A 23,096-nucleotide genomic window follows, 5' to 3' on the forward strand; every position below is an offset into this window, starting at 1 on the left:
TCAAAACATGTCTCACTGGCGTTATCTTGTGTACAACGATATACAAACAACTTCTGTGCAACATTACATTGTTGATGGCGATATAGCTTGTGAAAAAAAAACATGTAGTGACTTTAATTACAGAAAGTCATTTGAGCATTCTCCATGAATGTCACCAAATCTCGATGAATGTCAGCCTGCAGTGGTATTAATGTGGTTATGAGAGATTCGCAGTCTCTTTTTATTTTTAAATAAAAATTTAAAACGTTTTATTAATAACAAATCAATACATAAAGCACATGAGGGAACACAAGCATTCATAGATTACAAACAATAGACAATCGAGCTAGGGGGTACAATATCACATTACAATTACACAAGGACCTTAAGGGACATGCATATACTTACAATTCTAACAGCTTTTTTGTTAGTAGAGCATTTAACTGTCTTAAAATACAGTTCAATTTCTTTTTGTAGGGTACGAAAATGTGGTTTTCTGTTTGTAAATTTACATTTGTGTATATGAAATTTGGCCAAAAGAATAATGAAATTAATTACATAAAAATGATTCCGCTTATTTCTATTGTATGTAAAGAATCCAAACAGTACATCTCTCCACAATAGTGTAAAATCTTCATAAATGTGTTCAATTATAAACCTACTGATGTCTTGCCACAGTTTTCTTACATGCATACAATGCCAAAAAATATGCAAAACTGTTTCTGGGTGGTCATTACAAAAGGAGCAATTTGAGTTGATGTTTTCCTTAAACTTCTTCATATAGTGGTTGGCAGGATAATATTTATGAATAATTTTAAAGGAAACTTCCTTAATTTTGTTAACAAGTAGGTATGTGTGTGGCAACATCCAAACTTTTTTCCAACAGATATTATCAATAAATCCATTCCAATAAGGCATGACATAAGGTATAGATAGATACAACATCCTGCTGAAACAAGGATCGTATCGCTCTGTTGTTGAATGGGCCAAAAGAGAAACAAATCTTTCCTACTGATGAGTCAACAGGGTCAATAGAAGGTAGGCTCTGAGGGTCAGGTCTTGACATGTTCCTGAATAACATAGCAACACCTGAGGGAATGGCATCTAAAACAATTGCAACATTTTTAGGTGTTACAGGGACCTTGTAAAGTGATAAGAATTCTTTATAACTGAGTAAAAGACCCTCTGCATTTACCAGTTGGCTCACCAATAGGATATTATTTCGGAACCAATATTCTAAAAACAGAGAGGTATTTTTATACAATATATCCCGAGTATTCCATATATAATATCTGTGTGAAGAAAAATTGTGTTTATAAATTAAGGACCATGACAAGAAAACCTGCCGATGAAAAGCAGAACGTTTCACTGGAACTTTGTCAATATTATAATTGCAAAACAACATGAAGTTATGGCCACCAAAAGTAGAGAAGATATGATGAGGAATAATTCGCATAGTCTCTATAGTTAATTATATATGCATTGTTGACGTTATAGTCAGAACTAGGAAACTCGGAAATGTCTGACTTGCTAACTGGCTGTAGTTGTACACGTGCCGCGCTCAACCAATTAGCAAGTCGGACATGTTCGAGTTTCCTAGTTCCGACTTTCATCTGAACGCGCCAATAAACCTGCGATACCGAAACTTCGTTCCGTGCGCCCGACAAATGAAAAAGTGAAGGTCGTTCCGACCAACCAAATTGCACTACTGTATTTTATAACGGATCAAACGGGAATTAATTTCCGGCTGAGACGAAAACTACCAGAAGGTTGGTGAGAAATATTTTTGTAGTTACCCTAATAATAAACACTTTTCTCTTACGTTTCTGTTTATTCCTGCAGGAATGAATAGAAGCAACAGTCATGTCATATATGGAAGCAACAGTCATGTCATATATGGAAGCATATATGGAAGCAACAGTCATGCACGGACAAAATGTTCAGCTACAGGTTGTTGTAATAGAGACTTGTGTCCCAGTTTTCCACCCAATGGTCCAACGGCAGCAGAGAGCGAGGGAGGGAGTGAGTGTATGAATGAATTAGAGAGAGGCTGTGTGTGTCGTTTGAGTTGCTGTTGCCTTGTGCTCTGCTAACCCACAACATGTGGATATAATCCCTCTTTCTCTCTGCCCCAGTTTCTGCATGCAGATCTACTGCCTGTCTCCAGCCTCTACCCCAGCCCTACCATTTCTGTTCCTGTCCCTACTCCTACCCAACCCTGTCCTATGCTCTCACCCAGCAGTCAGGCGTGTTCTTGTCACAACCACACTGTCATATTTCCAGATCTCGCGTAGCTTTGTGTAGTGTGTATACAGCCCTGCGTCCTGTCCTGCACAGCTGAAATGTCACACTGCCGTCGCTAGGCCCAGCAGCTGAAGAGAAAGTGTGTGTGTGTGTTCAGGACTTTCCGGGGGCAGTTAAGATAAGCAAGGCTGGCTGAGGAAGCAGCAAGCAGACGTAGTGTTAGAAGACGTCCTCACCTGCAACACACACACAACTGTTTGTGTCTCTAGGTGTTGTTGACCAGAGGTACAGCTACAGGCCTGTCCCTCAGCAGCACTAGTCATGTCCTCTCTGCTGCGCTGTGTCTCCTGCTGCGGCTCCACTGTCACCTTGCTCCAGCAAGGTGTTCGCCACCACACACCTGGCCGACGGGCCTTCAGGACCTTCCCACAGCTCTGGAACTGTGAGCCTGCTAAAGGTAGGACACAACTACAACTCCTTAACAAACACACAAACTCCTTAACACTGTCTTCTGATAATTGTCTTATCTGTATTTTTGCCACAGTAGGCAGTCTAGGCCTGGCTGCTTGTTGTTTTATAGCTTCTCCTCTCTATCCTACTAAAGGCATTGGGAAACTAAACAACAGTTCAGTTAAGGACATTTTCTGCCCTGGCTGGAGGAGTGGAAAAACTCCCACAGAGCAGTGGCGGTTGTGTTTGGAATAGGGGTTGATAGGGAATTTGTTGAAATGGGAAACAATAGGACCGTGAATCAACTTAGCTAATGTTTCTATGGGGTGCTAACATGACCGTGGCTAACTCCACTCTCTGTTGCTAACCTGCAAAGAGAACATGTAAGAGAGGTCAGTTAAAGGTGAAATGTGTATTCTGCTGTTCCGTGGCAGATCTACTTTTTATAAACACTACCCTGTGTTGTCACTGACTGAGGTAGCTGTGCTGGAGTGTATGTTGTGTGTTTGTGGAAGTTTTGTGTGTAACTGGGACATTTAGCGGAGCAGGGTTTGGGTCTGTGTGTGACAGACAGAGCAGGCCTCGTCGTGGTGTGGGTACTGGCTCGCAGCCAACCAGCTGCTAATAATGTTTCTGTGCTGGGGAGGTCACCACACCGTGTAAGGACTGATATGTGAAACCCGACTCTCCACCAACCTCGCCGGGCCAACTCACTTTCCGCTGCAGAACTACACTGTCTTTTAGTCTAACTTACACACACTACGGTAGTAGTCACTACGGCCTAGTACACTACAGCTTGCCTTAGTCCCTGCCTCACTTCCATTCTTCCTTACTCCCTTCCCTGCCTCTTCCACAGTCTCATCTGCAGCCTCTTTTACCCTGAACCTGTCAGTCTCTCCCAGATTCTCACCAGGTCTTGATAACGGCAAATTCTGAACTCAGAATTGGGTTACTCTTCATGCTGTTAATTGTAATGCTATACTCATGTCTCCCACTCATGTATTTGTACAGGTATGTTTGTGTGTGCGCACTGATTCAGTGTGTGTAAATCACACCCATTGTTGTTCCCCGAGGTGTGTTGTATCTTATGTGGTTGTCCTCAAGTGTTTGTTAAAAGGAGGTTGTGTGTGTTCATGCAGGACGGCTGTATAAGGACCTGGTGGTAGGAGTTCCTAAGGAGATCTTTAAGAATGAGCGTCGTGTGGCTGTGTCCCCTGCGGGGGTGGAGTTGCTCGTCAAACAGGGCTTCAACGTCCAGGTGGAGTCTGGAGCAGGAGACCACGCTAAGTTCTCTGACCAAATGTACATAAACGCTGGAGCCTCCATCACAGACACTAACGGGGCCTTCGGATCTGACCTGGTCCTCAAGGTCAGTACTGGGCTATGGAACTCAAACTTAACTCAAACTCAGGGTGGTCAATACTGGGCAGGGAGTTAACTTGAACCCAGGGCTGCAGGGTTACATCTGAGAGGATCGGCCTGATCAAGGCTCTGTGCAGAATCATGGATCTACATTCCATGAACTACTCATAATGAGATCAAGATTAGTTATCCCACACAGCTCCTAGCTCAGGCAGATCCCCTCGCACGTGCTGTTAGGAAACAAAATGTGTACTGAACTATTGAGGGCCAGATCCTAACTTCAGATATACACATGTTGAAATGTAACTTTATTGTAAACCATACTTCACACTTCTAGTATGTCAATGGGAGTTTTACATAACAAATTGAGTGAGGAATGAGTTTTGCCGTTCCAAAGTATTAGGTATGGGATAACACTGGTGAAGTCTGAGTAAATCGTTGTTGCTGGTTGTTTGAGCTAGTAGAGGAAACAAAATAAACATTTCAATCTCTTAGACATTGTTGGCCCCTGGTAACCTCTGACCCATCTTCTCTCTTGAACTTTCTCTCCAGGTGAGAGCTCCAGTGTTGAACGAGGCTACTGGCAAACATGAGTCAGAGCTGCTGAAGCCTAAATCCACCCTGGTGAGCTTCATCTACCCAGCCCAGAATCCTGATCTCATGGAGAAGCTGGCCCAGAGTCAGACCACCGTGCTGGCCATGGATCAGGTCCCGCGAGTCACCATCGCACAGGGCTACGACGCACTCAGCTCCATGGCTAACATTGCAGGGTAAGGGGAGACATGCGCAGAGACCCAGACATGTATGCACACACGCATACGTACACACACAGTAACGCATATGTCTTAGCCTCCAGCTCTGAAACTTGTTCAATGTGTTCATAGAACTGTGTGTGTCCTGCAGGTACAAGGCTGTTGTTCTGGCTGCTAACCACTTTGGCAGATTCTTCACCGGCCAGATCACAGCAGCAGGGAAAGTCCCCCCAGCCAAGGTAAGTCCTTCTATAGCAGTTATATCAACTAGATCAATGTGAATGTACCTGTCAAAACTGAACAACTGTGACATGTCAGAGCATTAAATACATTATAGTGTTTTGACTAACCTGTCACCTGGACTGCAGAGTCTGTGGGATCAATGCAACGTCGCTGTATCTCTGACCGCCATCTTGTTAACCCTTCCAGGTCCTGGTCATCGGAGGTGGAGTGGCTGGTTTGGCTGCAGCTGGAGCCGCCAAGTCTATGGGAGCTATCGTCAGAGGCTTTGATACCAGGTGAGTTGCAGTACCAGATGAGTTGTAGTTAGTCTTCGATACCAGGTACAGTATTGATGATGGTGATGTTCTGTATCCACCCTCAGACCAGCAGCTCTGGAACAGTTTAAGTCGTTCGGGGCGGAGCCTTTGGAGGTGCACATTAAGGAGTCCGGGGATGGTGTTGGAGGTTACGCCAAGGAGATGTCCCCAGAGTTCATTGCAGCTGAGATGGAGTTGTTTGCCAAGCAGTGTAAAGATGTGGACATCCTCATCAGTACTGCTCTCATCCCAGGTGAACATTCATTCATTCATGCTCTCATTCATTCATGCTCTCATTCATTCAGTATCTCATTGGTGAGATACATACATTCATACATACTCTGTCTGCTTGTTCTCCTCTCTTTGTTTCTCTCCTACGTCTCTCCCTCCTTTCTCTCACCATGAATATCATTCCACTCTTTCTATCCTAATAATTTCCCTTTCTATAATGATCCGTGACCATGCCCTCTGTCTGTAGGGAAGCGAGCTCCCATCCTGATCAAGACAGAGATGGTGGAGTCTATGAAGGATGGCTCTGTGGTGGTGGATCTGGCTGCTGAGGCTGGAGGAAACATTGAGACCACCAAGCCTGGAGAGCTGCACGTACACAAGGTGAGGAGACCAGCTCAGTTCTGGAAGAATAATACTGTCCCTAGAGTGTGTATAGGTGGAGTTTGTGTGTGTGTAACTGAGAGCTGTGTGTGTGTTTCTCCTCAGGGTGTGACACACATCGGCTTCACCGACCTGCCCAGCCGCATGCCCACCCAGGCCAGCACCCTGTACTCCAACAACGTGCTCAAACTGCTCAAGGCCATCAGGTAAAGGGACGGGTGGGTGGACAGTTTTTTGGATGGATAGATGGACACTTTATAATACTACTAGACATGGACAGGGACAGTAGTTTTCCCTAGGACCAATCACGTTACCTGACCAGGAAAAACACCTGGCCTATGTTATAGCCCCACAGACCCAGAGTTGTTCCTGGCCAAGTCTAAAAGGATTGGAGTTTGATAAAGGTGGTTCAGTATATAAATGTGATATGTTAATGTCTGATTTTAATTGTGCTTATCACCATCAGCCCAGACAAAGACTACTTCCACTTTGAGCCCAAAGAAGAGTTTGATCACGGGACACTGGACCACGTCATCAGAGGAACCATGGTCATGCAGGTGTGTAGTATGTGTCTCTGTTGATACTTCATGTAGAATATTTATTTATTGTCTAGTCTAGGTCATTTTGACACGTATCATTAAGTCACATTTTTGTCATTTGAATAATGATTTAGTCTAGTTATTGTCAAAATGAATAAAACAGTGGGCCATTTTAGTCAACTAAATGCCCTTTCCATTTAGTCCCATTTTAGTCGTCCCGTTTCCATTATCTCATTAACCTATAGTAAACATAAATCACTTCCATGTGCGCAAACACACACAGCCGTGTCCTACCAACATATTTTTCTGCATAAAATTCTATTGTAGATTATTTTCCCAACAGCCAGATTGTCAGAACACATTACTCTACAGCAGATGATAAATCACAGCCTTTGACATACTGTAGCGTATTGCAGTAAGTTCTGTCATAGTTAGTTACTACTTAACTAGCATTAATCATCTGTTATTACCTGAACGTATATATTGTGAGGACTCTCAGATGTCTTGAGGTTGGTAGTATTTTTTTCCTGTCAAATTGTGGGTGTAAATGCTGTCTTCTCCTGTGAAAGAAGGTGGGATTTGGTTTTGTTTCAAATGACACGATAAGTAAAGAGCTACAAAGTGGGTGAATCAGTCACACTGAGACTGAAGAAAGCAGGGAGTTTTAAATGTGATGTTTTACTCCAAATCAAAGTTTGTCAGATTCTCTGTTGAATGAGTTGAAGAGTCCACGTCCCTTCATGCTCAGACTTTCTCTGCCTCCCAAATGGCATCCTATGGGCCCTGGTCAAAAGTTGCTCCCTATATAGGAAGTAGGGTGCCATTTGGAATGCATGCTGTTATTTCTGAGTGAAGCGTCACCATGACCCATAAGCCACCCTGCTATATTCTCTCAGAGCTGGAATCCAGCTGGCTGCACATAGCACAGTTTACGTGAGAAACAGGAATGCTAGTTATGAAATATCTTTTTTAAATGCACTTTTCCAGGAATGTCTTGATTTGAAAGTTTTGACATTTTGACAGTGTTTACGGCAGACTAGAGAGGCAGAGAAAGCACGAGGCGTGTCACCTTACCACGTATTAAACAGAATTATTCATGCTATTTAAATGTGATTTTTCTCGCTAGGTATGTTCCATTGTTATATCCCGTGGTTGTTACTCAGGTTCCTTAGGTGATATGAAAAATCCTGTCTTCTAGTTAAGAACCTCAACTTGCACATGATTGGTCAGTCTGTTATTTTCAACCTTGGTGCCGTAGAAACTCAATTTTTAAAAAGCAAGGTTTCCAATTAAATCCTGACAGGATCCCTCCATTTCTAACAATAACCTTCCATTTAGAATATTCCTCAATTGCTCACGTGTTTCTCAGTGTGTGTGTTTCTCAGTGTGTGTGTTTCTCATGTGGATTTCTAACGTGTATTTTTCATCTTGTGTTTTTTTTCACATTGTGTGTTTCTCACGTTGTGTTTGTCACATCTCCAGGAAGGCAAGAGCCTGTTCCCATCCCCCCAACCTAAGACACAACCCCCGGCCGCTCCAGTCAAACAGAAAAGTGTAGCAGAGCTAGCGGCAGAGAAGGCAGCTGTGGTCTCACCTTTCCAGAAGACCTTGACCAACGCTGGTGTCTACACCGCAGGTCAGACACTCACACCGTACACACTTACACGCACACACACACACACACACACACACACACACATACACACACACACACACCCTAACTCCCTCCCTCTCTGCTGTCCTCTCCTGTCTTCAGGTCTCTCTACATGTCTGGCTCTGGGCTTGGCGGCGCCCAACTCAGCCTTCACCCAGATGGTCACTACTTTCGGCCTGGCCGGCATCGTGGGATACCACACGGTGTGGGGCGTCACCCCCGCCCTCCACTCACCCCTCATGTCCGTCACCAACGCCATCTCAGGTCAGAGGTCAGGGCTCAAATAGTGTCACTGCTGGGTCCTATTTATTTGTGCACACCTTAGTAAAATGTATTAAAACACTTTGCAATGAAAAACAAGCACTTATTAGACAGGCTTTGTCCGTCCCTCTTCGTGTGGGTCAGTTTTCAGCTGTTTGGTGTCTAGTGAATAGGACCCTGGTGTGTCAGCAGGTAATGGTCACCCTGTTCTCCATACTGGGTGTGTCTGTAGTATTGAGCTGTGTAGAGCTGTGTAGTAACAAAGCCCTCCGCTTATTTCCTCCCTCTAAGAAACCCCTGCAGAAACTGTTACATTATTCCATTTCTTTACTCCTTCAAGCACCTGGACGTTGAACAAGGTGTGTGTGAACATGTCTTCTCTCCCCGTGGCAGGTCTGACTGCTGTGGGTGGTCTGGTCCTGATGGGGGGAGGTCTCCACCCCTCCTCCTTCCCCGAGGGCCTGGCTCTGGCTGCAGCCTTCGTCTCCTCCATCAACATCGCAGGTCTGGCACACACACACACGACACACACATGCGCACACGCACGCACACAAGCACACACTCACTCACTGTCTCTACCTGTCTCTGTCCTCCCAGGTGGGTTCATGATCACCCAGAGGATGCTGGACATGTTTAAACGTCCTACAGACCCTCCAGAGTACAACTACCTGTACGGTCTTCCAATAGGAGTCTTCATAGGAGGTTACGGGGCCTCTGTGGCTGCTGGCTACCACATCGAGCAGGTGACACTGATGTGCTGTTGTTGTTGTTGAAGTGCTGTTCTACAAATGATGTAACTACCTGGGGTTAGGAAGCCAACTGTGTTGTGTTGGTGTGTTATGTTGTAACACTGTGTGTTCCAGATGATGTACCTGGGGTCTGGTATGTGCTGTGTGGGAGCATTGGCAGGGCTGTCTTCACAGGGCACCAGTCGTCTGGGTAATGCCCTGGGCATGATGGGTGTAGCAGGGGGCATCGCTGCCACTCTCGGCTCCCTGAAGCCCTCTCCTGAGCTGCTGGCACAGATGAGTGCCGCCATGGCCACCGGAGGAACCCTGGGTAGGTGGACCTGCCACACCACACAGCCATATACAGATACACACCATCTCAAATCTAATCAACATGTATTAAAAGTGTGTTTAAACATCTAAAAAGACTTTATGATTGAAATGGAAACTTAAAAAGGCCATGGCCACTAGAAGACCCTGGGTAAGTAGGCCCTTCCTCCAAGACCAGGCTTAATCCGTGTCCGGGAAACGGGCCCAAGTCAACTTTTCCAGCCAGATGCCATGTTTCTACCTCTGAGCTTTTCCTTCTGCCATTGGTGATGAGGATTTTGGTCTGGACAACACAGGAAGAAAAGTCTAGATATCTGATCTCATACACCATTTCACATTTGTTTAAAAGTGTATAAAACCATGACTAAGGTTTGTACATGTTATTGACTTTGCATATTATTTCTGAAGTCTTTGAAAAATGAGCGTGAATTATTGAAACTATGATGGACCATCCATCATGCGATCTAGATTGACAGATATACTCTGATATCTTCATGGTGTCAGAGTACTTTAGGTGTGTGTGTGTGTTATACTGATATGATGTTATTATTCTCTTAGGCCCTGGCAGCTGTCTCACACACACACACACACACCCAGGGCATGTGTGTTTATGCAGTCTGATATTAGTAATATTATCCTTTAGAGAACTAGTTGTTATTTTATTAGGGTTTTTGACAACACTGTTTAGAGCGTGCCTCCAGACTATTCTGTTAGTTCTGATGTTAATGTCCAATATGAATACAAAAGTAATTCAGTCCAGATGGTTGCCTTCCCAGCAAATACAGTATGTTGTAGCACTAGGAGTTAGTCCAACTCTATGTGAAGCACTGTGAGACCAGGAGAAAATACTTCCATAGAAAATGTCTTCTACATTTGGCCTTCAGAGATTCAGGGCTGTTTTGTTGTTGCTGAATTCCAAATCAACTGCTAGGATCTACAGCCATCGGTACCTGTATAGAACTGAAGGTCTCTGTGATGGTGTGTCTGTTTTCCCCCTGTGCCCTACTGCGTGTTTCTGACCCTCTGCTACTCTGCTTCCCCAGGTCTGACCATTGCTAAGCGTATTGAGATCACCGATCTCCCCCAGCTGGTAGCTGCCTTCCACAGCCTGGTGGGTCTGGCTGCAGTGCTGACCTGTGTGGCAGAGTACATGATCGAGTACCCTCACTTGGACGTACACCCTGCAGCCAACATGGTGAAGACTGTGGCCTACCTCGGCACATACATCGGAGGGGTCACCTTCAGCGGGTCACTGGTGGCCTATGGCAAGCTGCAAGGTACTGTAGACAGCCATTAACACACGTGGATGCAGGAACGCAGACAGACACACACACTCTCTCTCTCTGAGCTCTCTGTCCTGTGGTACTGATTGCCTCCTTTGATCTAGCCAAAGCTCAAGATCCCATGGGAAATCCAGGCCAGGATGGTGTGTGTGTGTGTGTGTGAGTATGGCTGATTATTGCGTGCCTGACAGAGTGGAAGGGCCGGGAGGCTTGTAGGAGTGCTACGTTGGTAAGGTAACAGTTGTTAAAGGAAAAATCCACCCAAAACCACTACAATGTATAGTGTTAAATAACACATGTGACAGCAATATTTTTAGTGATCAGATGTTTCATTTTGGTGTTTATAATAAGGTTGGTAGAAACGTAAATATTGTTGTGGAAATATGTTGCAGCTCAAGTCGACTACCAAATCCACAATGCAATGCTCTCTATGGGCTGGCTAGCTAGCTAACTTAACTACACACAATAATACCAAAGACAAGATCAGTATATGAAGTAGCTAGTTAGTGCAGTTTGTTTTGGGAATTTTACAGCTATCAATTTTAGGAGTCTACAATCTCACCTGTTCAACCTGCAGATCGATGTGCCTCAGAGTGGAGTTTGACATTCGCAACGGCACCATACAATGCACCCTGGACTGAAGAGGCAGACAAATAGGAGAAATGTGCTAAACCCTCTGTTAAATTCTAAATTTCTCGAAGGTAGGAATATCACAAAAAATATGATAATTGAGTCATTTGAGAGAAGACATCGTCCCGTGTTATGACATCAGCCAGTATTGAAATCTGACATGTATGATAGATGTTTTCACCATCTAAAAGTTGTATTCCTATTAACTTCCAGGGTAGTGAGAGACTTTATCACAGTGCTACGTCAAACCGGATGGATTTCTGCCTGCTTGAACACCAGTAACTCAGATACACATGAAAACATTAAATGACCCAGGAAATCGATAGAACATCACTCAGAGATACACAAAAACAATGGAACATTCAAAATGGGTGAATCTTCTCTTTAAGTGTGTGTGTGGGGGGGCTGCTTTTCTATGGAGGGCAGTTATTTTTCTAGCCCACGTGAGAAACGGTTGTCTCTCTATTGTGTTTATAAACCGTCAGTTCTCTATTCCCTCTGTGATCACTGGTAATGAGAGACCGACCGAAGGCAGGAGTCCCTGCCAGATCTGTGGTCTGTTTTCAATATATTACAACGCTCCACCTGACCTCCACCCCCTCACTCTAATCAATGTGATATATCAATACAACCCTGCCCCATCTCTCCTTCCAGGATTCCCTGCCCCGTTCCACTCCTCTCTGTTCACAATTTCCAGTTCAGAATGATACATTGTGAGTTCAGAGTTTAGAGTTCCTGGTGCAGTTCTGTGAACAGTGTTCTGTATTCCCTCCTTTCAGGTGTTCTGAACTCCGCCCCGCTGATGTTGCCGGGGCGTCACATGATGAACGCCGGTCTGATGACGGCGTCTGTCGGTGGTATGATTCCCTTCATGCTCAGTGCTGACTACGCTACTGGCATGGGCTGTCTGGTTGGAGTGTCTGGCCTCTCCACCGTCATGGTGAGAACATGGCTAAAGCTGTAATGTTTTATACAGACATGGTGAAGACCACCAATGACCAATAGTGTTATTCAGCTCTTATCAGAATAAGAAAAACTTTGACACTCAACAATGTTGGTGGGACTGACCTTGATAAAGACGACAACCACAATCTACAGCAGGGTTAGGCAACAGGCGGCCCGCTGGCCAGAACTGGCTTGAGTGTTTAACATTTTTTTGTGTAGTTTGTTTCAGCTCCAACAAAAATCGTTCCACGGCTTAATCTAGTTGCCTACCCCTGATCTAGAGGAAATAACCCAGTATCATAAAGTCACTGTGAGGGGTTTATCTATTGACTACCCAGCAAACCAAAATTGGCTTTGTAAAAGTTCCCAGAACATTCGCTAGGTTGCGGCAAATGTTCTCATAACACAAAACCTGGCCAGTTGGCTCATGATTACACAATGTTTGCATAAAACAATTGCCTGATGTTGCCAGAACATTCCCAGAACATTGATCCTATATTTCGTTGCGGCAGTGTGTTCTAAAAACATTACTGGTGCATTACTACCTTACCTGGAAACCTAATGATAACGTTTGGGGAATGTTCTGTGGTGGTTGTTACAGGTGTTGTGTACAACCTTTCAGTGAATGCTAGGAATACATTCCAAGGATATTACATTTAAAATGTTTTCTGATTTTTTTGGGGGATGTTATCCTAATGTTAGATAAAACACTACCTAGAACTTAATGGGAATCTTAGCTAATGTTCTGGGAATGTTCCCGGTTTGCTGGGTATAGTTCCAAGATTCAAGTAACTTTCCAAAGAATCGCAGCTTTTCGAGAAATCGAGGTTGGAAGATTACTGGAATCAGTGGGGAATTAACAGGAAATCCAGGAATCCTCCAACTGGTATTTCTGGAAAACCTTTTGCAACCCTACTAGTGACTGAAGCCTGTCCTGACCGGGATTGTGTTCCTGTAGGGTGTAACCCTGACGATGGCCATCGGGGGCGCTGACATGCCCGTTGTCATCACTGTGCTCAATTCCTACTCTGGTTGGGCGCTGTGTGCCGAGGGATTCCTATTGGACAACAACCTCATGACCATTGTAGGAGCTCTGATTGGCTCGTCTGGTGCTATCCTCTCCTACATCATGTGTGTGGTGAGTACTGCTAAACACTCAGTCGCATTCACTTACACACACATACTCTCTCTCAGCCTCTCTCACTCAGACACTCACCTGCCAGTCAGGTAGCCTTGTCATCTCTCTCAGCCTCTCTCACTCAGACACTCACCTGCCAGTCAGGTAGCCTTGTCATCTCTCTCAGCCTCTCTCACTCAGACACTCACCTGCCAGTCAGGTAGCCTTGTCATCTCTCTCAGCCTCTCTCACTCAGACACTCACCTGCCAGTCAGGTAGCCTTGTCATCTCTCTCAGCCTCTCTCACTCAGACACTCACCTGCCAGTCAGGTAGCCTTGTCATCTCTCTCAGCCTCTCTCACTCAGACACTCACCTGCCAGTCAGGTAGCCTTGTCATCTCTCTCAGCCTCTCTCACTCAGACACTCACCTGCCAGTCAGGTAGCCTTGTCATCTCTCTCAGCCCATCTCACTCAGACACTCACCTGCCAGTCAGGTAGCCTTGTCATCTCTCTCAGCCTCTCTCACTCAGACACTCACCTGCCAGTCAGGTAGCCTTGTCATCTCTCTCAGCCTCTCTCACTCAGACACTCACCTGCCAGTCAGGTAGCCTTGTCATCTCTCTCAGCCTCTCTCACTCAGACACTCACCTGCCAGTCAGGTAGCCTTGTCATCTCTCTCAGCCTCTCTCACTCAGACACTCACCTGCCAGTCAGGTAGCCTTGTCATCTCTCTCAGCCTCTCTCACTCAGACACTCACCTGCCAGTCAGGTAGCCTTGTCATCTCTCTCAGCCTCTCTCACTCAGACACTCACCTGCCAGTCAGGTAGCTTTGTCATCTCTCTCAGCCTCTCTCACTCAGACACTCACCTGCCAGTCAGGTAGCCTTGTCATCTCTCTCAGCCTCTCTCACTCAGACACTCACCTGCCAGTCAGGTAGCCTTGTCATCTCTCTCAGCCTCTCTCACTCAGACACTCACCTGCCAGTCAGGTAGCCTTGTCATCTCTCTCAGCCTCTCTCACTCAGACACTCACCTGCCAGTCAGGTAGCCTTGTCATCTCTCTCAGCCTCTCTCACTCAGACACTCACCTGCCAGTCAGGTAGCTTTGTCATCTCTCTCAGCCTCTCTCACTCAGACACTCACCTGCCAGTCAGGTAGCCTTGTCATCTCTCTCAGCCTCTCTCACTCAGACACTCACCTGCCAGTCAGGTAGCCTTGTCATCTCTCTCAGCCTCTCTCACTCAGACACTCACCTGCCAGTCAGGTAGCCTTGTCATCTCTCTCAGCCTCTCTCACTCAGACACTCACCTGCCAGTCAGGTATCCTTGTCATCTCTCTCAGCCTCTCTCACTCAGACACTCACCTGCCAGTCAGGTAGCCTTGTCATCTCTCTCAGCCTCTCTCACTCAGACACTCACCTGCCAGTCAGGTAGCCTTGTCATCTTAGTTTTGCTCTTGCACTTTGAGATTCTTTGGTTTTGGAATTCATCAAAATATTTGTCACGCTCCCCATAGAGATATAATATCAATGTTGTATTTAATCCTGGTTACACCCCTCTTTCCAGGCAATGAACCGTTCCCTGCCCAACGTGATCCTGGGAGGGTTCGGTACCAGCTCCACGGCAGGGGGAAAACCCATGGAGATCACAGGTACCCACACAGAGGTCAATGTGGACCAGTCCATCGAACTCATCAAAGAGGCCAACAGCATCATCATCACCCCAGGTACACACTCTCGCACGCACGCACGCACGCACACACGCACACACACAGCACAAACGCACACACAGCACAAACGCACACGCACACACACAGCACAAACGCACACAAGCACACACACAGCACAAACGCACACGCACACACACAGCACAAACGCACACGCACACACACAGCACAAACGCACACGCACACACACACAGCACAAACGCACACACACACACACAGCACAAACGCACACACACACACACAGCACAAACGCACACACACACACACAGCACAAACGCAATCATGCGTTCGCACAACACGCAAGTTCTGGGTAGGGTTCAGAGGTAGTCTTATGGAACACACCTGTGTTCCAGTGTTCATCACTGTAGGAGGGTTGTGTGCAGAGTCGTGTATCTGTCTGTGTGTTCTGCTCTCCTCCCAGACTGAAACCAGGTCATTTAGTAATGAACCCTGGCATAACGTCTGTACTGGAGCCTGACACAGGGACAGGGAATGTCCAGTAGAGGGTGCAGTTTATCTATGTCCCTGTGAAGCGGAGCTAGCTTGTTCGCCAGACAGACAGGCAGGCAGGCAGGCAGGCAGTCAGACGTAACTGGTAATATAGAAGACTACAGTGGCCCAGGGGTTAGAGGTCAGGGAGATTTGTTCCAAATATAGTTGATTAGTTGTAATCAACATACAGCACTGGCCTCTCACCTCTCAACTCTACCCAGTATCAGAACACACCTCTATCCAGTATGCTGATACCTCAGGACAGTTACACAAGCAGGCGTTAGACAGACACATGGGAGCGGGGGTTCCTCTCGCACGCATGCCCTCTTCTTCACCCCCCGCCCCATAACACACACAACCCCATAACACTTACAGGCAGGGGAAAGGGGTTCCTCTCGCACGCACCACCCCCAGACTGTAGAAATCCTATGATTTAAGACAGAAGGGAGAGCAGAGCGGAGAGAGGGGGGGGAAAGTGAGAATAGAGGGTGAAATGGGGCAAGAGGAGGTGAAAAGGGGGAGAGGTAAGAGAGATAAAGGAAGGGTATTGGGAAAGAGGTACTGCAGCCTTGGTCAGGAGAGGAGAACAGAAGATAACAAATTGTTTCAAACAGACCTTATTCACTTCTGTTTTTAGTCTTCCAAGAATAACCTCTGCATTAAGTTACCTCTATCATTTATCTGATCATTAAGTTACCTCTATCATTTATCTGGTCATTAATTACCTCTATCATTTATCTGGTCATTAGTTACCTCTATCATTTACCTGGTCATTAGTTACCTCTATCATTTATCTGGTCATTAGTTACCTGGTCATTAGTTACCTGGTCATTAGTTATCTGGTCATTAAGTTACCTCTATCATTTATCTGGTCATTAAGTGACCTCTATCATTTATCTGGTCATTAGTTACCTGGTCATTAGTTACCTGGTCATTAAGTTACCTCTATCATTTATCTGGTCATTAGTTACCTCTATCATTTATCTGGTCATTAGTTACCTCTATCATTTATCTGGTCATTAGTTACTTCTATCATTTATCTGGTCATTAGTTACCTGGTCATTAGTTACCTGGTCATTAGTTATCTGGTCATTAAGTTACCTCTATCATTTATCTGGTCATTAAGTGACCTCTATCATTTATCTGGTCATTAGTTACCTGGTCATTAGTTACCTGGTCATTAAGTTACCTCTATCATTTATCTGGTCATTAGTTACCTCTATCATTTATCTGGTCATTAGTTATCTGGTCATTAGTTACCTCTATCATTTATCTGGTAATAGTTACCTGGTCATTACGTTACCTCTATCATTTATCTGGTCATTAAGTTACCTCTATCATTTATCTGGTCATTAGTTATCTGGTCATTAGTTACCTGGTCATTAGTTACCTGGTCATTACGTTACCTCTATCATTTATCTGGTCATTAGTTATCTGGTCATTAGTTACCTCTATCATTTATCTGGTAATAGTTATCAGGTCATTAGTTATCTTGTCATTAGTTACCTCTATAATTTATCTGGTCATTAAGTGACCTCTATCATTTATCTGGTCATTAGTTATCTGGTCATTAGTTACCTGGTCATTAGTTACCTGGTCATTACGTTACCTCTATCATTTATCTGGTCATTAGTTATCTGGTCATTAGTTACCTCTATCATTTATCTGGTAATAGTTATCAGGTCATTAGTTATCTTGTCATTAGTTACCTCTATAATTTATCTGGTCATTAGTTACCTCTATAATTTATCTGGTCATTAGTTACCTCTATCATTTATCTGGTCATTAGTTATCTGGTCATTAGTTATCTGGTCATTAGTTATCGGTTCATTAGTTACCTGGTCATTAGTTACCTGGTCATTAGTTACCTCTATCATTTATCTGGTCATTAGTTACCTCTATCATTTATCTGGTCATTAGTTATCTCTATCATTTATCTGGTCATTAGTTACCTCTATCATTTATCTGGTCAGTAGTTATCTGGTCATTAGTTACCTATATCATTTACCTGGTTATTAGTTACCTCTATCATTTACCTGGTCATTAGTTACTTCTATCATTTACCTGGTCATTAGTTACTTCTATCATTTATCTGGTCATTAGTTACTTCTATCATTTATCTGGTCATTAGTTACCTGGTCATTAGTTACCTGGTCATTAGTTACCTGGTCATTAGTTACCTGGTCATTAGTTACCTGGTCATTAAGTTACCTCTATCATTTATCTGGTCATTAGTTATCTGGTCATTAGTTACCTCTATCATTTATCTTATCATTAGTTATCTGGTCATTAGTTACCTCTATCATTTATCTGGTAATAGTTATCAGGTCATTAGTTATCTTGTCATTAGTTACCTCTATAATTTATCTGGTCATTAGTTACCTCTATCATTTATCTGGTCATTAGTTACCTCTATCATTTATCTGGTCATTAGTTATCTGGTCATTAGTTATCTGGTCATTAGTTATCTGGTCATTAGTTACCTCTATCATTTATCTGGTAATAGTTATCAGGTCATTAGTTATCTTGTCATTAGTTACCTCTATAATTTATCTGGTCATTAGTTACCTCTATCATTTATCTCGTCATTAGTTACCTCTATCATTTATCTGGTCATTAGTTATCTGGTCATTAGTTACCTCTATCATTTATCTGGTCATTAGTTACCTGGTCATTAGTTACCTCTATCATTTATCTGGTCATTAGTTATCTGGTCATTAGTTACCTCTATCATTTATCTGGTCATTAGTTACCTGGTCATTAGTTATCTGGTCATTAGTTATCTGGTCATTAGTTACCTGGTCATTAGTTACCTGGTCATTAGTTACCTCTATCATTTATCTGGTCATTAAGTTACCTCTATCATTTATCTGGTCATTAAGTTACCTCTATCATTTACCTGGTCATTAGTTACCTGGTCATTAGTTACCTGGTCATTAGTTACCTGGTCATTAGTTACCTGGTCATTAAGTTACCTGGTCTGCCATGTCTTGGAGAAGGTCACATCAACCTGAGCCATCAAACACATGAAATGTATAGTTGTGACGTGGCCACGAGCAGCACCGTAGATATTAAGATGAGCATGATGCAAGACAATGCAGGGTGTGTGTGTGTGTGCGTGCGTGCGCTCCTTGCTGCTACAACATGGTCGGGACCAAAACAGCAGAGGTTCAACACTCTTAGTTGTTGTGGAAATCGGCCCAATATTCTGTTTACCAGTGGTGGAGAAAGTACTCAATTGTCATACTTGAGTAAAAGAAAAGATACCTTAATGACTCAAGTAAAAGTGAGTCACCCAGTAAAATACTACTTGAGTAAAAGTCTAAAAGTATTTGGTTTTAAATATACTTAAGTGTCAAAAGTAAATGGAATTTCTAAAATTAATTTAACTATCAAGTAAAAGTATAAACCATTTCTAATTGCTTATATTAAGCACAGCAGACGGCACCATTTATTTGTATTGACGGATAGCCAGGGGCACACTTCCACACTTCCACACTCCCACACTCCCACACTTCCACACTTCCACACTCCCACACTTCCACACTTCCACACTTCCACACTCCCACACTCCCACACTTCCACACTCCCACACTTCCACACTTCCACACTTCCACACTCCCACACTCCCACACTCCCACACTCCCACACTCCCACACTTCCACACTTCCACACTCCCACACTTCCACACTTCCACACTCCCACACTCATAATTTACAAACTAAGCATTTGTGTTTAGTGAGTCCACCAGATCAGAGTCAGTAGAGATGACCAGGGAAGTTCTTTTGATCAGTGTGTGAATTGGACCATTTTCCTGTCAAAATGTAAGAAGTACTTTTGGATGGCAGGGAAACTGTATGGAGTAAAAAGTACATATTTTCTTTAGGAATGTAGTGAAGTAAAAGTTGGCAAAAATATCAATATTAAAGTACATATCCCACAAACTACTTAAGTTGTGCTTTTTTGAGTATTTTTACTTCAGTACTTTACACCACTGCTGTTTACTTCGTGCATCGCTGAGTCATACCTTTTAACAGTAACATTTGAACTTTACCTACAGTGACACTGTGATTGTGTAGGTTGGTCTGCTTATAGTGTGTGTGTGTGTGTGTGTGTGTAGGTTGGGGTCTGTGTGCGGCTAAGGCCCAGTACCCCATTGCTGACATGGTGAAGATGCTGGTAGAGCAGGGCAAGTCTGTCAGGTAGGTCTTCACAATAATATAATTCTCTCTCTCTCTCTCCTCAATCATCTCTTTCTCTTTTTCTCTTCCTCTCTCTCCACTCTGTTTTTTTTTGTTGGGGACCATCAGTCCTCCTGTCACAGTGAGATAACGATATCTTCCTGTATTAGTCTGACCCCTCTCTCTCTCTCTCTCCACTGTTTATTTTTGTTGGGGACAATCAGTCCTGTCACAGTGAGATAACGATATCTTCCTGTATTAGTCTGACCCCTCTCTCTCTCTCTCTCCACTCTGTTTATTTTTGTTGGGGACAATCAGTCCTCCTGTCACAGTGAGATAACGATATCTTCCTGTATTAGTCTGACCTCTCTCTCTCTCTCCACTCTGTTTATTTTTGTTGGGGACAATCAGTCCTCCTGTCACAGTGAGATAACGATATCGTCCTGTATTAGTCTGACCCCTCTCTCTCTCTCTCTCTCTCCACTGTTTATTTTTGTTGGGGACCATCAGTCCTCCTGTCACAGTGAGATAACGATATCGTCCTGTATTAGTCTGACTTCTAAAATAACATTCTTTCCATTTAGTTTTTCAATCCCACTGACCGTCTTGAGTTTCCTGGTCAGGAACACTGGCAGGTCACTTTTTTAAGTTCAAGGAAGACAAAACACATCTGGGCCTAAAAGCTTTAGAGTGGAAAACATCTTCATTCTCCAAATTCAGAGCGAAGCTGTGAAGCCCTGACTGACTGAGGAATTGCATAAAGACAACATTAATGTGTGTGCTTGTGTTTTTCTCTCTGTGTGTGTGTGCGCACGTGTGTTTCTAGGTTTGGTATCCACCCTGTGGCAGGTCGTATGCCAGGCCAGCTAAACGTGCTCCTGGCTGAGGCAGGTGTTCCATATGACGTGGTTCTGGAGATGGATGAGATCAATGAGGACTTCAAAGGTCAGAACACACACACTCACACTGATCAATTTACTGAACAAAAATATAACACAACAATGAAATTGTCCCATTTTTCATGAGCTGAAATAAAAGATCCCTGAAATGTTCCATACACACAAAGCTTTGCCTCTAAAATGTTGTGCACAAATGTCTTTAGATCCCTGTTAGTGAGCATTTTATCCTTTACCAAGATAATCCGTCCACCTGACAATTGGCATGCTGACCGCAGGAATGTCCGACAGAGCTGTTGCCAGAAAATTGAATGTTTATATCTTTACCATAAGCCGCCTCCAACGTCGTTTTAGAGAATTTGGCAGTACATCCAACCAGCCTTACAACCACAGACCTCGTGTAGCCACGCCAGCCCAGGACCTCCACATCCGGCTTCTTCACCTGCCAGATTGTCTGAGGAGTATTTATGTCTGCAGCCCTTTTGGGGAAAAACTCATTCTGATTTGCTGGGCTTGGCCCCCAAGTGGGTGGGCCTATGCCCTGTGACCTTGCCCATTCATGTGAAGTCCATAGATTAGGGCCTAATTTAATTATTTAAATTGACTGATTTCCTTCTATGAACTATAACTCAGTAAAATCTTTGAGATTGTTGCGTTTTATATTTCTGTTCTGTGTAGATTGATGGATTCATTGATTTGATCATAACGACCAGCAGGCATCCCTCACAGTTGGTTGTGTTTGTAACGCTGCCTGGCTGGTTCCATCCATAGTTTCGCCAGGTTCTCTGTACTGGTTATACTTAATGTGTGTCCCCCACAGAGACTGACCTGACGCTGGTGGTGGGTGCTAACGACACAGTGAACTCAGCAGCCCAGGAGGACCCCAACTCCATCATTGCTGGCATGCCAGTCCTGGAGGTCTGGAAGTCCAAACAGGTAGGAATGAAGAAGGTAGTATAAGGGTATTAGAACAGGGCCCTCACTGGTTTACAAAAGGAAGGAAGGAAGGATGCAAAATATTGTCTTGTTCTGCTCTCTGGTGTTGAGGGCTGAGCTCTCCTACTCTTTGGTTGACAAGGACTCTCACAGGTATAGAGTATAACATGAGATTGTGAAGTGTGCTGTCTTGTTTCTCTGTAGGGGATTGTGATGAGATCTCCGACTAGTTATTTTAAACATATTTCTGACACTTTATTTAGACCAGTCATATGCAACAGACGGGCCGTGGGTCCTGAACTAAAATGATAAATGAGGGTTAGTCATGCCTCGACCCCTGGTCTCATATGTGTGTGCATAAGACATGACAAAATTGCAGGAAATTAGCTGCAGTTTTCTCTCCGCCAACAAGAGGGGTGTGAACTGTTTGGGTTGTGAGGAGGGGGTTTGTTACACCGATAAATGACAATGTCCATCTGGACCTTTGCCACCTAGGTAATGTGTGTGACCCTGACCTTCTCAAATAGTACTTCCGTACCCCTGATTTAGACAGTTGGAAACAGAGGGGGGAATGTGGGGATGGAACTGTCTCCAGTGGGAAGAGGAATATAAAAGGTGACGTTAGCCATGTCTCAACCCTGTTCCCCTCCCTGTACTGTAGGTGATTGTGATGAAGAGGACCATGGGTGTGGGCTATGCTGCAGTAGACAATCCCATCTTCTACAAGCCCAACACATCCATGCTGCTGGGAGACGCCAAGAAGACCTGTGACACACTACAGGCCAAGATCAGAGAGGCCTACTACTAGATCAGAGATGGACAGTACACACACACTCCCTATCGGCCTTACAGATGTATTTATTTGTCTTTAATCCAGATGCAGGTGTATGGTTCCGTTAAGATTAGTAAACAACGGTGAAAATTTTTACACTTAGTGGCTTGATGATTATAGAGGTCCTCAGTACATATGATTATTGGACGTTGGGCAGTGATGTTGAACCAAAGGTGTGGACACGACGATTAGATTACATTTAAATTAACCCATACACTGCCTGCCCTGATTTGTAAATAAAAATCTGTTTTGAATGTGATCTGTTGGCTAGAGTTCCCTATTCAATTGTATTTGTAAGAGCTTGTCAGGTATAATTTCACACAAAAGCACTGAGCAGCACCAATTGGAGATGAAGTCACATACTCCCAGTAGCTAACGGTAGACTGGCTCTCAACCAGTAAAACCCTGCAGCGTGTTGATCTAGCCTGTTAAAGGTAATGGAACCTACATGCACAGCGTTCACCATACATACAAATTAAGAACAAGCCGCATTGACAGATGTCCAGCGTAATGAATTCAACCCCAGCCTTTAACTAAATCTTTATACTTCTGTATTCACATACTCACAGTACATTTCCTTTGGTCATTTTATACCGAAACACAGACCA

The 23,096-nt window shown here is 44.2% G+C and overlaps 1 protein-coding gene across 2 annotated transcripts; it reads left to right on the plus strand.

The window, feature by feature from the left end:
• Nucleotides 1-978: 978 nt before the first annotated feature.
• Nucleotides 979-22,747, plus strand: LOC110506782 (NAD(P) transhydrogenase, mitochondrial). 2 transcript variants are annotated; one of them, XM_090222679.1, is made up of 23 exons: nt 979-1,748; nt 2,493-2,680; nt 3,813-4,042; nt 4,588-4,805; nt 4,939-5,026; nt 5,217-5,305; nt 5,392-5,579; nt 5,805-5,938; nt 6,044-6,144; nt 6,405-6,495; nt 7,960-8,113; nt 8,234-8,395; nt 8,786-8,896; nt 8,990-9,135; nt 9,256-9,451; nt 10,494-10,727; nt 12,143-12,303; nt 13,267-13,446; nt 14,992-15,151; nt 19,764-19,845; nt 20,651-20,769; nt 21,541-21,656; nt 22,318-22,747. In XM_090222679.1, the coding sequence occupies exons 2-23, from the start codon at nt 2,545-2,547 to the stop codon at nt 22,462-22,464; spliced, it is 3,243 nt and encodes a 1,080-aa protein (XP_090078805.1). In that variant the 5' UTR covers nt 979-1,748; nt 2,493-2,544; the 3' UTR covers nt 22,465-22,747. The 2 variants fall into 2 exon arrangements, with proteins under 2 accessions (XP_090078805.1, XP_090078806.1); XM_090222680.1 differs by having other exon boundaries at nt 1,554-1,752.
• The last annotated feature ends 349 nt before the right edge of the window (nt 22,748-23,096 follow it).

Source organism: Oncorhynchus mykiss, chromosome 26 (genome assembly GCF_057628025.1).
Source record: "Oncorhynchus mykiss isolate SJ-2025 chromosome 26, ASM5762802v1, whole genome shotgun sequence".
In the NCBI taxonomy this organism is placed as follows: Eukaryota; Metazoa; Chordata; class Actinopteri; order Salmoniformes; family Salmonidae; genus Oncorhynchus; species Oncorhynchus mykiss.

Bases quoted from the DNA above. Each gene is read 5' to 3' on its own strand.
- LOC110506782 (XM_090222679.1), top strand. From the start codon at position 2,545: ATGTCCTCTCTGCTGCGCTGTGTCTCCTGCTGCGGCTCCACTGTCACC. The intron at 13,447-14,991 runs GTGAGTACTGCT...CCCTCTTTCCAG, and splicing joins TCTCCTACATCATGTGTGTG to GCAATGAACCGTTCCCTGCC. The intron at 20,770-21,540 runs GTCAGAACACAC...TGTCCCCCACAG, and splicing joins GATCAATGAGGACTTCAAAG to AGACTGACCTGACGCTGGTG.